General features: G+C 42.2%; 4 protein-coding genes across 6 annotated transcripts; 2 read left to right on the plus strand and 2 right to left on the minus strand.

Annotated features, from left to right (window-relative positions):
• Positions 1–367: 367 nt before the first annotated feature.
• LOC130514309 (AP-1 complex subunit sigma-2-like) lies at positions 368–3,419 on the plus strand. Its single transcript, XM_057013846.1, has 5 exons — positions 368–550; positions 961–1,139; positions 1,409–1,517; positions 1,620–1,757; positions 2,161–3,419. Exons 2-5 carry the CDS (start codon positions 961–963, stop codon positions 2,206–2,208), a joined length of 474 nt encoding a protein of 157 aa, XP_056869826.1. The 5' UTR covers positions 368–550; the 3' UTR covers positions 2,209–3,419.
• Positions 3,415–7,243, minus strand: zrsr2 (zinc finger (CCCH type), RNA-binding motif and serine/arginine rich 2). The gene is made up of 11 exons (XM_057013790.1): positions 6,983–7,243; positions 6,701–6,780; positions 6,543–6,618; positions 6,333–6,441; positions 6,012–6,098; positions 5,557–5,595; positions 5,192–5,322; positions 4,883–5,096; positions 4,728–4,783; positions 4,539–4,648; positions 3,415–4,447 (listed from the first exon to the last, which is right to left on the minus strand). The coding sequence occupies exons 1-11, from the start codon at positions 7,021–7,023 to the stop codon at positions 3,573–3,575; spliced, it is 1,818 nt and encodes a 605-aa protein (XP_056869770.1). The 5' UTR covers positions 7,024–7,243; the 3' UTR covers positions 3,415–3,572.
• A 65-nt stretch (positions 7,244–7,308) lies between these two features.
• Positions 7,309–11,377, minus strand: LOC130514298 (transmembrane 6 superfamily member 1-like). Of its 2 annotated transcripts, XM_057013835.1 has the most exons (11): positions 10,765–11,377; positions 10,597–10,672; positions 10,406–10,506; positions 10,210–10,307; positions 10,025–10,128; positions 9,847–9,929; positions 9,601–9,716; positions 9,337–9,441; positions 9,167–9,259; positions 8,974–9,093; positions 7,309–7,856 (listed from the first exon to the last, which is right to left on the minus strand). In XM_057013835.1, the coding sequence occupies exons 2-11, from the start codon at positions 10,644–10,646 to the stop codon at positions 7,665–7,667; spliced, it is 1,062 nt and encodes a 353-aa protein (XP_056869815.1). In that variant the 5' UTR covers positions 10,647–10,672; positions 10,765–11,377; the 3' UTR covers positions 7,309–7,664. The 2 variants fall into 2 exon arrangements, with proteins under 2 accessions (XP_056869815.1, XP_056869806.1); XM_057013826.1 differs by having other exon boundaries at positions 10,597–11,377.
• Positions 11,378–11,561: 184 nt separating this feature from the next.
• Positions 11,562–15,063, plus strand: LOC130514290 (BTB/POZ domain-containing protein 1-like). 2 transcript variants are annotated; one of them, XM_057013802.1, is made up of 8 exons: positions 11,562–12,165; positions 12,396–12,552; positions 12,631–12,736; positions 12,816–13,013; positions 13,166–13,358; positions 13,451–13,538; positions 14,110–14,256; positions 14,347–15,063. In XM_057013802.1, exons 1-8 carry the CDS (start codon positions 11,750–11,752, stop codon positions 14,503–14,505), a joined length of 1,464 nt encoding a protein of 487 aa, XP_056869782.1. In that variant the 5' UTR covers positions 11,562–11,749; the 3' UTR covers positions 14,506–15,063. The 2 variants fall into 2 exon arrangements, with proteins under 2 accessions (XP_056869782.1, XP_056869790.1); XM_057013810.1 differs by having other exon boundaries at positions 11,563–12,165; positions 13,229–13,358.
• The last annotated feature ends 390 nt before the right edge of the window (positions 15,064–15,453 follow it).

The raw sequence follows: 15,453 nt of genomic DNA on the forward strand, positions 1-15,453 counted from the left end.
GATGGGTGTAGTAGTATTGAGTTGCTGCACCTATGGATACTGTCCAAATGTGGTGGTCCAAGCCGACACAAACTTTCTGCCCTTCCCTTCGTTAAATCTGAAAGGAAAACATTATATTGTACAGGTAGATCAGCCACAGGGCATAGTCAAAACATACGCGAATCTATCCGTCAGTATCAGTTCATTCAAATAACACATTTTGAAGTCGTTATTATAAGGAACACCGACGATAGCAATATTACCGTAGTCATTAAATTAAAACGTCAACAGGAAATCTAAGTGGTACAATAAACGTGACGTCACGAATAACGGGACTCAGGGACCAATCGAATCCCAGTGCTGCAGCCGCTTCGGCCAATCAAAGAGCCGCTGCCTTCATCGCTGTCTCCCCAACAATCACCGTCCGCTGTGTAGTTTAGCATCACGCTGGCTAAGAAGCTAACTGGCAGAAACACCAGTATATGTTCTCGTTGGCCGAGCTAAACTGTTTGGCTTGATCTGAAGGGGTTTACCAGTTTCCCAGGTGTTTAAAAAGAAGGCTTGGTTGAAGGTAAACTGTCGTGTTTACTTCTTTTATCTGCTGCATCTGGCTTAGTGTCGCAGGAGGGGGCGCAAACGATACGCGGGGTTGATGTAAATATGTACTAAATATCTAGGATAGCTATCTTAAAGACTGCTTTTCGAATGATGTTGAAGTCAGAATTAATTTGAACATATTCGGGTGTCACTGACCTTAAAAGTGTTGAAGCATTTCCTGTCTGTGCGGGGCTTGTTTTGCATGTCTGTTTTTTCCATTGATCAGTGCTTTAAATGCAACACATTACTTTCTTGCGTTGTATAAAGGATTTATTACAATGCTGAACATTGGCCTGCGCCTTTAGTTGTTTAAATCATTTTCTATAACCTTGCTGAATGAGTCCCCTCCCAAAGACCATGATGTTAATATTAACTTTCTCCCAGATGCAGTTCATGCTGTTGTTCAGCCGCCAGGGAAAGCTGCGGTTGCAGAAATGGTATGTGCCTCTGTCGGACAAGGAAAGGAAGAAGATATCCAGAGACCTGGTCCAAACCATACTGGCAAGAAAGCCCAAGATGTGCAGCTTCCTGGAATGGAGGGACCTCAAAATTGTGTACAAGAGGTATTCGACAGCTCCTCCAATATGTCTGAGAAGGGGACGTTCAGATAGACTAAATTGGGAGTTAACTACGTTTCATGGGGGGGGGGGTTGGGCTGTGGACACTTGTGACCACTGTGATGAAATGTTCCTTTTTAAAACTACAAGATGTGATTAAAATGCTGGGCATTTTGTTGTTACAGCCATCTGCTGAAAGATAAGGAAATTCTCATATTTAATAGCTAGGTTTCAGGTGCTTTTGTGTTTGATTGTAACACTTTTTTCCTCTTTAGATACGCCAGCCTTTATTTCTGCTGTGCTGTAGAGGACCAGGATAATGAACTGATCACTCTGGAGATCATCCACAGATACGTAGAGCTGCTGGACAAATATTTTGGAAGTGTAAGTCCCATCGATGTCACGTATGGATGGGCACCAATGAAATATTAGTGTTTATGTTAAGAAAAGTCAGAGTGAAATATTGACCTTAATGGCATTCCACAGGTGTGTGAGTTGGATATTATCTTCAACTTCGAGAAAGCCTATTTTATTCTGGATGAGTTCCTGCTGGGTGGAGAACCCCAGGAGACCTCCAAGAAGAATGTGCTGAAGGCCATAGAGCAGGCCGACCTGCTGCAGGAGGTAAAACTATGTTTTCACCTGTAATACGGTAACCCAGACGTGTTTATGCTCTGACTTTTTACCCAGCAACCTGCTGCACATGCCATCAGCTGTTTATTTTAGGGCTGCCGAGCCTGATTGATACGTCTTGATCCCGCCCTCGTGCCAGAGCGATTTAGTCATTTGTCATCAACAGAATTTCTGCTCAGCGAGTTATTTATAGCCAAGTATGTGTCGCTATTGTAATAACTCCGTGGCTGATGGCGCACGCCTGCTGGAAACTTGAACACATTGGAAAAAGGGGTCACTTATTAAACACGTTATGGTTGTGTCTCATGTATTTTTAAATTGTCGTGGTGTGACAGAATGTTTCAGTAGATCAAATCAGAAGTGCACACTGAGTCCACCTTTTGCTCATCTGCAGGAGGCTGAAGCACCGCGGAGTGTTTTAGAAGAAATCGGCCTGACATAAACCCACAAGCTGCCGCAGCTCGTCATCTTCCAGATGCAGATCTGGTAACCTCCCTGTCTCTATGGCGTCTCTTCCTGTTTGAAGTGTCAGTGTTGTATTATATATGCTCATCTGTGTACAGTACTCTTCTATGCTGTAGTGTCCTTTTGCTGTGGTGCCAACTGTGGTTTTAATGTGTCTTCTATGTACTCCGTATCCTGCTGAACTATTCGCATACTTCTCGACCATCAGATTCACCAAGAATACTGTACAATGTAGCAACTACAGTAAAATCGATATTGTCATATTAAGGTCATAGAAGCAGTGTTGCGGGATTATTTCTGTTGTCAACTTTAGAGGTGCTGTTGTAAACCCAGTTGGTGCTTCTCATGAATTGGGATCACAGGCATGGGTACAGTTAAATCCCATATACAGAGAAATCTCCTAATTCACTATATTACAGTATGTGATTTGTTTCTCTAACAAAAGACATTTTCCACTCATTTTGAGTCATGAGAAGCAGCAACCTGGGTTCTTATAGTCAGGCTGCTTAAATCAAACACTAACCACACCATTATCAGTGTTAATGTCACAATATTCCTCTCTAAAATGTTTGTTTGTGAACATGTCTTGGTTAATTAAAGCACCTTTTTTTCTGAAAGTAAAAGTACAACAATCTAAAGACCTCTACAGATTACAGTAGGTCAGATTTGGAAGGTTTTGTCCAGATTACTCAAACTTTGTTTTATGTGCTACGATAGTTTGGCTAGCCCTTAAAGACTAACATATGACCAAAGAACACTGTGTATATAAGTATTACCTTACAGAAAGGGACTTACAGAGTAGTAAGAGTTTGATAAAAACTTATGTTGGGATTATTCTGGAACAATATACAATTATTGTGAGTTTACTGAGCAGAAAACTGCACTTATCAGGGTAAACAGTTAATATTCATGACTGTCTACTTGTTATTTTCCTCATTAAAATGCAGGAAAACAAGCATATATGAAATGAATATTCCTTTGCAACTACATGGTGGTCAACATTCATCTGCCTTGATATACCAGCAGTGTTTTAACTTTTCATATTCAGTATTCATCTCACAGATTGACCAAGTTTTTCTTGACTCTTGCAACAACAAACCACTTTTTGTATTCAGCACTGCCAACATGTTTACCAACCTTCTTTTCTTATAGCTCAAAGTTATTAATAAATGCATCCATAACATTCAACCGTGAATCACATTTGTCTTTACTCAGTGACTGGAACCACATGGTGCCGCGGCTTCAGATAGAAGCAATTTTCAAACGAAAATAAAACTCTTTCGCCCCTAAATGTAAAACATTTACAGGGAATAAAGCACAAGTAGGAGCAGCTAAGAGGCGCTAATTCTCTCCAGCCGGCTGACTTTCTACTTCCGTGTCAGGCTGTTTACTTTCCTCGACAGGACTGATCATGTCACTGTCGGCATGATTCCCGTCCACCTCGTTGGGATTCTGGAGTGACTCTGCGTCGGGGGTCTCCTGACTGGGACTCCTTTCACTTAAATTCTTTATCTCTCCCGGCGACTCTTTCTCGGTATCCGACTCGGCGGAGGAAGTCCCCGCATCTGACGCACGGCTTCTTTTTTTATGCTTTTTACCCTTTTTCTTGCTCTTTTTAGTCCGTTTGTGGTGCCGCCGCTTTTTGCAGTCAGCACTACCGTTGTTCTCGTGCTCACTGCGCTTCTTGGGGCTCCTTTCTCGGCTCCGCTTTGTTCTTTTTCCCTCCCTGCTTGAGCTTCTGGACTTTCCCCTCTCTTTACTACGAGTTTCCCTTTTTTCCCCTCTACTGTATCTTTCCTCACTTCTATTCCTGTACCCATCTTTACTCTTTCGTCTCGGCCTGTCTGTCTCTCTGTCTTGAGTTGTACTCCTGCTCTGATACCAATCGTTCCTTCTATCGCTGTGTCTGGATCTAGATGATCTGTCCTCTCTAAACAGGTGGGACGTTGCGCTTTCTCGACTCCTGCTGCTCCATCTGTCGCCGGCTCGTCTGCTGTGAGACCTCTCAGATCTTGGTGGGCTTCTACTGCAGCGGCGCTGCCAACGGTCCCCGTAGCGCTCTGAATGCCGCCCATCCCTCTGGCTGCCTCTCACACTGCGGTCTGGGGACATGTGCAGGTCCCTGTCGGCTTCCCAGAATTCTTTCCCGGGATTTCGAAACACGTGCAGGAAATTGCAGTGCTTCCCTTTCGGGCACTTCTGTCTGTCAAACAGACCTGAGAGGAAGAGAGAACATAGGTACAGAGGTAAATCCTAAAGCATGTGCGCTGCAGTGAGCTCAAATGCAATGCTACGGCAGCAGCTGACCACATATGGCATTCTTCCAGCGCGTAACAGGACACATCTCGCAGTGTAGCTGCCGGCCTGCGTACCACCTGCCATTGAACTTGATGAAGGCCTCTTTACACTGCTCCTCTCTGAACATACAGGACAACATGAGACCTATCCAAATGCAAATTAAATTTGAAAGAGCCTTGCGGCAGTTTGAGGGCTTACGTTTCAAACTGAACATAAACATTTCCTCTCAGGTGTGGTTCATGATTGCAGCTGACCTAAAAGGAATGAAATAAAGAACAGCGCGCCTAATTAGTGGATCATGAATAGTGAATTTTGAAGTATTAGCGGTTCTACAAATACATAGCTCAACTTACCTTGAACTGTAGCACTTTCCCAACACTCTTAAACTCTGGTAGAACATCGTGGTAAAACTCCAGAAATGACTCGTACAGCTCCTCTTCGCTGTGTTCCAAACAGGCGTCGATGTCGTAGTCGTCTCGGCGAGCCTCTTCCATTCCAAACGTTTTAAACATACTGCGGATCATCATAGTCGGGCTGGCGGTGGGATAAACATGCTTCCGGGAACATCTGCATCCACAAACACAGACCAGAGACGTTGATCTGTTGCTGTCCAGCTATTCACTACTGAATGAATGTCCTACAGAAAGAACAACAAAAGGCACCTGTCTCCAAAACGGCAGGAGCCAGTCTTAAGGAAGAATGGACAGTTGCTGACATCACGCTCTGTCCCATAATTTTCAGAATTAACTGTCAGAGGTGCCTCAGGATTCATCCATGGTCCTCCATTCTGTAACTGGTGGTAAAACAGGAAAATGCATATACACATTGTACGTATTTCTAACTTAATTTCACAGATACAAATATACACATCATGTTGTGTATATCTATCTGTACTAAAAAAGTACAAGTTCAACCTCCCACAAGATCGAAACAGAATCTTCTACATTTTCTTACAAATCATTTATTTGTTTGCCCACTTCATTGTAATAATCTCAAATATATTTAGCTACTTTAAATGCATTTGTACCTGGTTTTCTGCTTCATCCAACATTTTCTGAACAGCCTCCTACAAATGGTGCAAAAACACGGCTGGTGAAAATGTGCTGAGGTCAACATACTGTTGCATATCTGTTACGCTGCGTTAAGACCACATTATTCACCAAGAAATGCACGTGGAAACATCTTGGCTTTTGAGAAATTTCAAAGCACTTCAAATTTAAAAGATACGTCCAAGTTGTGAGAGCTGAAGGGTTTCTCTCTGTGTATCCTTATTTTAGAAGTTGGATGGTTGCTTGTGCCACTAAGTCAAGGATTATTACTTTTAAAAGAGCCACATGAACAGCAAATAATACATTTTACAAATATATACTTGGTTTGCTGTGTTAAACTCCATAAGTATCTGAATGACATAACAAAAATGCAGAAATAAAGTTGAAGAGGATATATTTCTTTTAGTTTTTAGCTTCCCGGAGTGCGTTTCACCTCTCTGTCTCGCTTCTCCAGCTGCTTCTGCTCTTTTTCTTCTTGTTCTCTTTTCCGCTGAGCCTCCCATTCCTCCTTTATTATTCTCTGAAAACATACCAAGGTGACAACGGATATCAGAATGTTATTTTGAGGTGTAGAAATCTTAAATAAACGAATTAGCCCAAACCTATAGAAAATGCAAATTCCAGAACAGCAAGTTCAAGATATGGAATGGAGCAGGCAGGCAGACAGACCCGAATTATATATAAATATGCAACAGCTTTTAAGTAATAAACTGTAACTTATTGAAGAACTGAACACAAATCTGAAATAGTTTACCTCCTCTTCCTCTTTTCTTTTTAGAACAGCTTCCTCCCTTTCACGTTTTAACCTGAATTCCTCTTGAGCAACTCTCTCCTTCTCCATCCATTCCTCGTGTAAATGTTGTCTAGATAATCCAGACAGATATAATTCAAACATTTTGAAGGGGGAAATAGACGATCGCATGCAGCTGCAGGAAGTAATCCAATGTTATTATGTAAGTATCACCTTTCCAACTCAGCCACGTCGTTATCTTCGTCCTCCTTCTCTTCTGCAGAAACGTTGTTGTCTCCATTATTAAAATCTGCAAGAGAATTTGCTCAGTCGGATTACCTGCACAATTATATCAATCTTATTTTGCAAGGACTATAACTCTGTCTCTATACCATGATCCCTGGCTTGGGCAAGAGCCTGGCGTTTACGTTTTCTTCTTTCCTTCCTCAGTGCAACCTTACGTTGTTTTTGGCTGGAATTTTAAAAAGATAGCATTTAATATTCACATCTGAAAATCAGTTGTGCTTTTTGTGGTGGCTGCAGATACTACAAGTGTCATTCATCTTAACACGGCGAAATTACAAAACTCGTTCGTAGGAAATGTACTTTAGGTAGTGAAACACACAAGTAGTTTACGCTCAATATTTTGAAAAAAGAAGCCTAAATATACATACCTAAAAACTGGAGCAGAAAGCTGCGTGGTTGGTACAGCCATCGCATTGGCTAAAGCTATTTAAGCTAGTTAGTTGGCATTTTCTGCAAGGGCTTGTACACTAATACAACCAATATAATATATTTAATCGAAATTAACTGTGCCCTAATGTATTTAATTTGGAGGTATTTCGGGGATATTGTGGACTTCTCTGTTAAAAGAAGCTGTAAATGGAAGGCTAAGCTAAATTTGTACACGAGAGTAAAACAGGAAATGAGGTCAATGTAGTACTTCCTGATTAAGAACTTCACGTTAAAAGATCGAGTGACAAATTTAGTTCAGTAAAAATTATGATCAGCAGCAAAGCATTTTATTTTCATTTTTTTTAAAAGCGAATAAAATAACCTCTTATATGATGCTTATTAAATTCCACACACAACTCTTAAAGAAATAAAGCAATTACATAGTAACACAGATGAATGTTGCACTAAAAAAAGAATAAATGTGCTTTCCCATTTTCACAAAAATAAGCAGGGAAAAATGCAAACACAATTTGGCATTTTGTCATGTTTCTAAACCCTCACTCCTTTTCACAGCCAATCTCTTCTCCAAAAATAGTATCTGCTAATAACTCCAATTCACCGAGCAGTACTTTGTACTTCACCCTCTGAGTTAGGCACCCTTAGCACTCTTTTTCCAAGCTGTCAGTCAGTCTTGTTTTCTGTTGTGGTCCGTAGAAAGAAGGCCGGCTTTGTGTGACAGCGATAGCACAGAAGTTGAGGCACCACAGCGTAAAGAACATTGATGAGCAGAAAAACAGGCTGGCTGTCAACAGGTACTCTGTAGGAGAATGGTGTCCGCGTGTGGAGAGATGCACCGATGTGAGAGAACTGAGACTGAGGTGAAGTAGAGTGGGGGGAAACACAGTTTCACAGTGTTACAGTTTAAGAGAAAGTTAGACTATAATATGTAGTCAATATCACATGTATTGAGCTCAAATTCTCTTATTTGACTCCATATGAATATATTGTGAGCTTCCATGTGTTGTTTTCATTTTATAATAGGCTGATAATTGTTCTTATTATCCTGAAAATCATTAGAAAAACTTTTAAATCTAAAATAGGCAGTTTTCCAGAAATGACATCACAATCTTTACAAAGAGAACACACAGAGAACACCACAAATTCTTTAAATATTTCGAGGACACACACATTTACCAAGTAAATAAATTTACTTTACAGGAACAAAAGGCAAGAACAAGCAAATCATTAAATTAAACACCAGTTTAGGGTGTATTGTTTTAATATTGTATCACAGGAGCCAATGGAAAAAGTCCAAAATCCGGGAATTACAAACATGTTACCACTTTTTTAGAAACTCACTGAAAAAAGCCTCACAGCAATGAAAGCATTCAGTTCTCCTATTTATAACCTACTGAACAGCTGAATCCTACCAATACCACCATTCCTTTTGGCCTGAAGTCAGTATCTGTCCTCGTGCTTCCGATGAGTGACACGCCAGCCGGCTCAAACACAAAGGTTGCTCTGTATTGTTGATTGGTGCGCTAGCTCACTACTTCGTAAAGTTTCCATCTTTAGATGTATATAGATAATGTATACGGCACCTGCTCAGGCTACGTCTGTTTATGTAGCAGCACCTGTGTCTGGGTGCGCAGAAAAAGCTAGAGGCCACAATGAGGCCACTGAATAGAGTTTAACAGTGAGTCTGGGCCACATGCCCATTCTTGGTCACTCAGTATGTTTACATGCACATGCAATTAACTGCTTTATCTTTCTGCAGCAAGGACGTCATGTCGGAAAAGAAACATTCCGACTCAGATTTTTTTCTCATTGTGTGAGAGGAAAAATGAGGAAAACTACACGGGCCAGTAACCCTACCAAAGCTTTTGACAGATTCTCTGTGCAAAACATGGAAGCATCACTATGTAACATTTCATTTAGTGGACTACTTAATTGTTTGTTTGGTCGTCACCAGGTAAATGCAAAAACGTACCTGTGCCAGTGCTCCTGAGTGCACAAGTGTCAGGTCTGGCATCCATTCACATCCCGGCACCATCAGTCCATAAAGGGCAACGACGTAGTATGGTGCTGAGTACAACATGCTCACCAGCATCTGAGGAGCACAAATATATGCTTCAGAGGTTTGTTTAGAGATGCTGAAGGAGGCTGAGCGATGGCAGACATACCTGCACCTTAGGATAGGCGGAGGGGTCTTTCAGGTAAGGCTCATAATGGTTCATATAGTCCTGGGCCCACGGGCTGGAGCAGTCCAGAACAATCTGTACAACAAAGACTTTAAATAACAGCATAAATAAAAGGGCATAAAGAAGATATTCTATGTAGTTGTGGTTCTTACCAGACCCCTGAAGACACAGAAAGCAAAAGCCAGAATGAGGTAGATAACAAAGAGCAGGTCCAGAGGTCTGTGGGGTAAACTTCTTTGTTCAACCTTTTTGATGTTCTGAAAGAAAAAATATATTAGGTTCCAAATGCACTTTTAAACACATTCAGCTTTGATGCATGATGACAGGAGTGTTCATTAGAATTTTAATCAAAAGCAGTTTTTAAATATTTGTGACATAAACAGCCAAAAGTGGAAGAAAGTGAAAAGACGATTTACTGTCAGGATGCTGCGGGAGGCCGGCTGACTGAAGATGCGGAAGCAAGCCCACACAGACACAGAGACGTACAGCATGTGGACCAGAAAAAGAGGACCAAATTTGATTCCATATTTCCCTGGAAAAAGAAGAAAGACTCAAAATGTAGCAGCATTTCCAACACATTGCACTTCTAACAGATAAGAAACACAGAGATAATTACTGGGGGGCTGTGCAGGTGGGAGCAGTATTATTTTTAGTGCACTTACCCACAGCATTTCCAAGAATGTAAACTATGGAACGCATAAGGCAGGAGCCCACCCAGTAGAGTCCAATGGCTCGGTAACTGTCCCTGTGTAAACCACGTTAACGCTGGCATTTTCGAAGACAGATGTCCAATAACCTGTCTACTAGTTTATTATTTCAAAGTCATGCAGCACATCTTACCCCCAAGTAATGGCAGCGATCATGAGCAGATACATGAGGTAATGGAAACATCCATCCCAGTAGGAGATCATGTGCCCATGTGCTGTATTGATGTGTGGATCTGCCTGAAATGCAGTAAATGTCTCATTTGAACTGCACGGAGGTGCACAGAGACCCAGCCTCCACCCAGAACTCTTAACACTTACCACTTTGAGGTAAAAGGTCACGAATCCATCAATGATGTTGTCCTGCTCCAGGCCGATAATCAGATTGACGACACTGAGGATTGCATATACTGCATACACTACAGATGCACACATTTGTTTTAGTAAACCAATTCACAAACTGCAGCAAACTCCATAAATGTGCAGCTATTAAAAAGAAAAAACAGACAGCTCATACCATAGAAAAGAGGATCAACTGGAGTCTTCTTGAGTATAAAACGGACTGAAAGGATGAGGATTATGACTGTTGTACACCCAGCAAAGAAGAAAGCTTCAGCACTTCATGCATTTGGGGGAAAGTATAGCCAAAGACTATTAGAGTTCTCATTTATTAGCTCAAACAAATTAAATGCAGAGACAACAACTTACCTGTTGCTGTAAATAAGTGAATTAAATAAATAGCAGGTGGGGATGGACATCAACGAGAGCACAAACACCCCCGTGCCTGCAGACGCGGTCATGTCGGGAACAGGTGTGAGCGCCAAAGATGTGCAAAAAGCTCAGAGTTTAAATCAGATTTAACCGCGGGAAACTTACATGTTTTGTCTCATGGGCAATTCTGAAGAATGCAGAGAAAAGTCAAAGCGAGTGCAACAGGGCCAAAACACGCAGATCTGCTTTCGCGGGCATGACCTGTTCTGCTGGTCTGTCTCGCGTTCTTTTACTTGACACACACACGCACGCACGCACGCACACGCACGCACGCACGCATTGTGCAACTGTCCTTATTAGGACTTTGCATTGACCTGTTCATTTTGCACAGTTCCATCCGATCACCGCCTAATCTATTAAACATCATGTGGTTCTAACTCAAAGCCTAATTAGAAACGTGTTTCCCTTTGGACCATCAGTTCTGTCAAAGCTGGTGTTTAGTGAGTCAATAACTCCCAATGGGTAAGAAAAACAAACAAACAAACAACAAAAACAACAACGCATGCACGCCTGACATCTGGTGGTCACTGCCGAACCATGAAAGCATGTAGTTGGTTGTAAACTAAATAAATACATAAATAAAAAAATCCAACTTGTCATGAAATGCAGTTATAAGGTAAACGTTAATTGGATTGATACTTTTGTTTACTCAATAAAGATTCATTGATGAGCTATCACGAATCGTGACTGCTGCAGGAGGTGTGTGTGTGTGTGTGAGAGAGAGAGAGAGAGAGAGAGAGAGAGAGAGGAGGGGAGAGAGAGAGAGAGAGAGAGAGAGAGAGAGAGAGAGAGAGAGAGAGACTGAGGGAACGGTCGTTCGGGGCGAAAGCCCAGGCTTTTGATTATTGGAGTACAGTGATGTATAATGAGGGCTACTGGGCACAAGGGGGCAGTCGCACACATGTCCAACATACGAGAAGAAGAAACGCAGACTTTGCGTCATTTCTGGACAGTCGTAGACAGGGCAGACAATAAAGATGCGTAAAAGATGGCGATGGATACTACATAAATAAACAATTACGCATGCAGTTGGCAACTTAGGTCAGTTCTCGCTGGTTCTTCATAGAATTTAGAATACTACTGCATCATTATGGCGACCAGCGGACGGAGCGGTTTAGCATCTAACCATGAAGTCCGGGAGGCGCCGTCCAACTCGGCTCAGTCTGGAGCCGCAGCAGTGCTCGCCAATATGCAACCGTCCTCCGGTCCTGCTCCGCCCGCCTCCCCGCCGGTCCTTGGCCTTCACCGTGAGCCCATGTACAACTGGCAGGCGACCAAGAGTTCCCTAAAGGAGCGCTTCGCTTTCCTCTTCAACAACGAGCTGCTGAGTGACGTCAGGTTTATTGTCGGTAAGAGCAGACAGGCCCAGAGGATACCTGCTCATAAATTCGTCCTGGCCGCTGGCAGCGCCGTGTTTGATGCCATGTTCAACGGAGGAATGGCCACAACCTCTACCGAAATAGAGCTCCCTGACGTGGAACCAGCAGCTTTCCTCGCCCTGCTCAGGTATGACTTTTGACAGGTGCTAGTCAAAGAGGAGAGGGAGGGAACAAACCTGCAGACGAGGATTTGACCTCTGCACCCCTGGAAGCAGAAACTGCCTATTTGTTAACTGAGTAACATGGGCTTTCGGTGTTATTACCCTGTCTTAAATTGTGATTAACGGATTAGAATTCAGAAAGGTATTGCAGCTTTCACCATAGTCTGATTTGGCTGATTTTCTGACGTTGCTGCAGGTTTCTATACTCTGATGAGGTTCACATTGGTCCAGAGACTGTGATGACAACTCTCTATACAGCCAAAAAGTACGCCGTCCCTGCGTTGGAGGGTTATTGCGTGGAATTTCTCACCAAACACCTCAGAGCTGACAATGCATTCATGCTCCTCACTCAGGTGATTTTAGAACATACTGTCATCCAGATTCCACTGCTGATGATTTGCTAATATCTCCAGGTTGTGTTTTGACGATAGGCACGGTTATTTGATGAACCTCAACTTGCCAGTCTTTGCTTGGACACCATAGACAAAAGCACTGCAGATGCAATAAATGCCGAAGGCTTCACAGACATCGACCTGGGTACGTGAGTTGCTGTCACTCTTTTGTGCAACTTTTCCACCTGTGAAATTAAGAATCTTCATTTTCTTCACGTGCGTAGACACTTTATGCGCAGTGCTGCAGAGAGACACGCTCAGTATCAGGGAGAACCGCCTGTTTGGGGCAGTGGTACGTTGGGCAGAAGCTGAGTGTTACAGACAACAGCTTCCCCCTACCTCGGAGAACAAACAGAAGGTTCTGGGTAAAGCCCTCCCGCTCATCCGCTTCCCACTTATGACTGTTGAGGAGTTTGCTGCAGGTAAGTGTTTTTCCCCCTCCTGCTAATTTTGCGCCACCTTTTACAGTATTACACGCATCATTTCAGCTGTCACTGAAGCACACTTGTATTCGTCATGTTCCTAAACGAATCAAACCACAGAAACCAGTTTGATATTCTTTCTTGTGCCACAGGGCCTGCCCAGTCTGGAATATTATTCGATCGGGAGGTGGTAAATCTGTTTTTACACTTTACAGTAAACCCCAAACCACGGGTCGAATACATCGACAGACCACGCTGCTGCCTCAGGGGGGAGGAGTGCAGCATTAATAGATTCCAGCAGGTCGAGAGTCGATGGGGGTACAGTGGTACCAGCGACAGAATCAGGTGAGGCAAAGATCCTCCACTCCCCCCACAGAGAAAATTGAAACAGTGTCTAATTTTTCTTTTTCTCTGCGTTTCAAATTTTCCCTCTGCAGATTTAATGTTAACAGAAGAATATCCGTAGTGGGGTTTGGCTTGTATGGTTCCATACACGGACCCACTGACTATCAGGTCAACATACAGGTAAATCCTGTCTTTAAGGATTAATTTAGGATAAAATTTGGACTTTTCCCATGAAATCCGTAGCTGAAGTGAATCTGTACATCTACAACACTTGCCTGCAGTAGCTTGAACGTGCAACACATTTTTAGGCTGTTTTATTTGCTCTAGCAGATGCTTATGGACCTTCTGTGTTCAGATAAATCGAGCATGTCTATCCTGTACCAAGTTGGCAAAGGAAAACAATGGGGCAAATAAACAAAAACTGTAAGGGGGAAGACCTGGTCCTAACCCTATTTACATTTAGCCGGACATTGCACCATAACACGACCCCTGATTAGCACCTTGTTAATTCCAGATTCAGCCTTATGGAAAACACATTCTGCTCTTGTCAAGTCTTGGTTATTTTTATTTAGCCATGCAGCTAAAGCGACATAAAGCCATATAAAACACAGGATTTCGACAGTTCCAAGACCCTTAACAGTGAAATATTCTCCCTAACAAAAGAATACTGAGAGTTCCAAGCCAGATTGTTATAAATAGACTTTGTTGCGTGCTTGAGTCATTGACTTTCATCAATCATGCTGTTCTGTAGATCTTAGAGAGCGATAAACGCATCACACTGGGACAGAATGACACTGGGTTCAGCTGCGATGGCACAGCAACAACGTTCAGAGTGATGTTTAAAGAGCCTGTGGAAATTCTCCCCAACGTCAGCTACACTGCATGTGCCACCTTAAAGGTCAGTGGAAAGTTCCACTTCCTCAATCAGGATTAGAACTCTTTCTCTATTTATTCAAGAATTAACCTGTTGTATGTTTTTACTCCTCAGGGACCAGATTCCCATTACGGCACAAAAGGGTTGAAGAAGGTAACCCAGGAATCATCCGTGGGGACCAAGGCAACTTTTTGCTTCTTTAGCTCACCTGGAAACAACAACGGCACCTCAGTGGAGGACGGACAGATCCCAGAGATTATCTACTACATCTAAATTTATCATGCTCGTGCAGGTACAGTGAACCATGGTAACCTCAGCCTGCTGCAGAGACTGGAATGTGGAAGATTTAAGTAGTGCCTCATAAACCCTTTGAATTACGAGTGTGTGTGTGTATTTGTATGTGTGTGTGTGTGTGTGTGTAAATATGTATGTATGTTTGTCCGTACGGACCTGAGGGATGTGGTTTGACCATGCCACAGGTATGAAAGTCATCAGAAAATAAGTTATGATCAGCTGTAAATGACTTAAATACCAATGTTGCACTCTTGCTTGTTATCTTCCTAACACAAGTCGTTATCCAGCACACATTAAACTACTACAGAGGCTACGGCCATTTATTGGTTTGTGTCATTTCACTTATCATTTTTGCCATTCGTTGCGTTAACCAAGTGTTTGTTGGTTGTTGTTTTTTTTTTACTGTGCACTGTTAATAAGAAGGTGTCTACATGTGTTTGCCAGTGGTACATGTTTTTATTTATAATTTTGTGATTTCATAAACACCATTAAAAATGTAAAAATAATAATCCATGAATAAAATAAATGAAATGAAAAGTCTGTTTTATGATTCTTTGACAAAATGTGGAGAAATAATTGTTGCGTTGTTAAACTGTCTCGTGACTGGTTTATCAATAGTAACTTCTCCCTTATTCCAACAGGTGGCGCCAGATAATTCCCAGATAAAGCATTGCGTGAAGGGCCAGTTAATGGACCTTAAGTTATACCTGACAGAATTTGAAAAAATAAGAGGTAAACATTTTAGTTGGCTCTACCAAAGTGTATAATTCAATTATCAAACTTAATAATCTGGAAAAGCTTGTGGAAAAAAGATTCAGCCTCCAATTAGGGAGACTTACATTTATGGAATCTTGTCGGAAACAGTGGGTTAATCTTTAACAGTGTGTCACTGAGTCCCCTTATCAGGTGTTATATGTAACTAATTAA

This window comes from Takifugu flavidus, chromosome 2 (genome assembly GCF_003711565.1).
Source record: "Takifugu flavidus isolate HTHZ2018 chromosome 2, ASM371156v2, whole genome shotgun sequence".
Taxonomy (NCBI): Eukaryota; Metazoa; Chordata; class Actinopteri; order Tetraodontiformes; family Tetraodontidae; genus Takifugu; species Takifugu flavidus.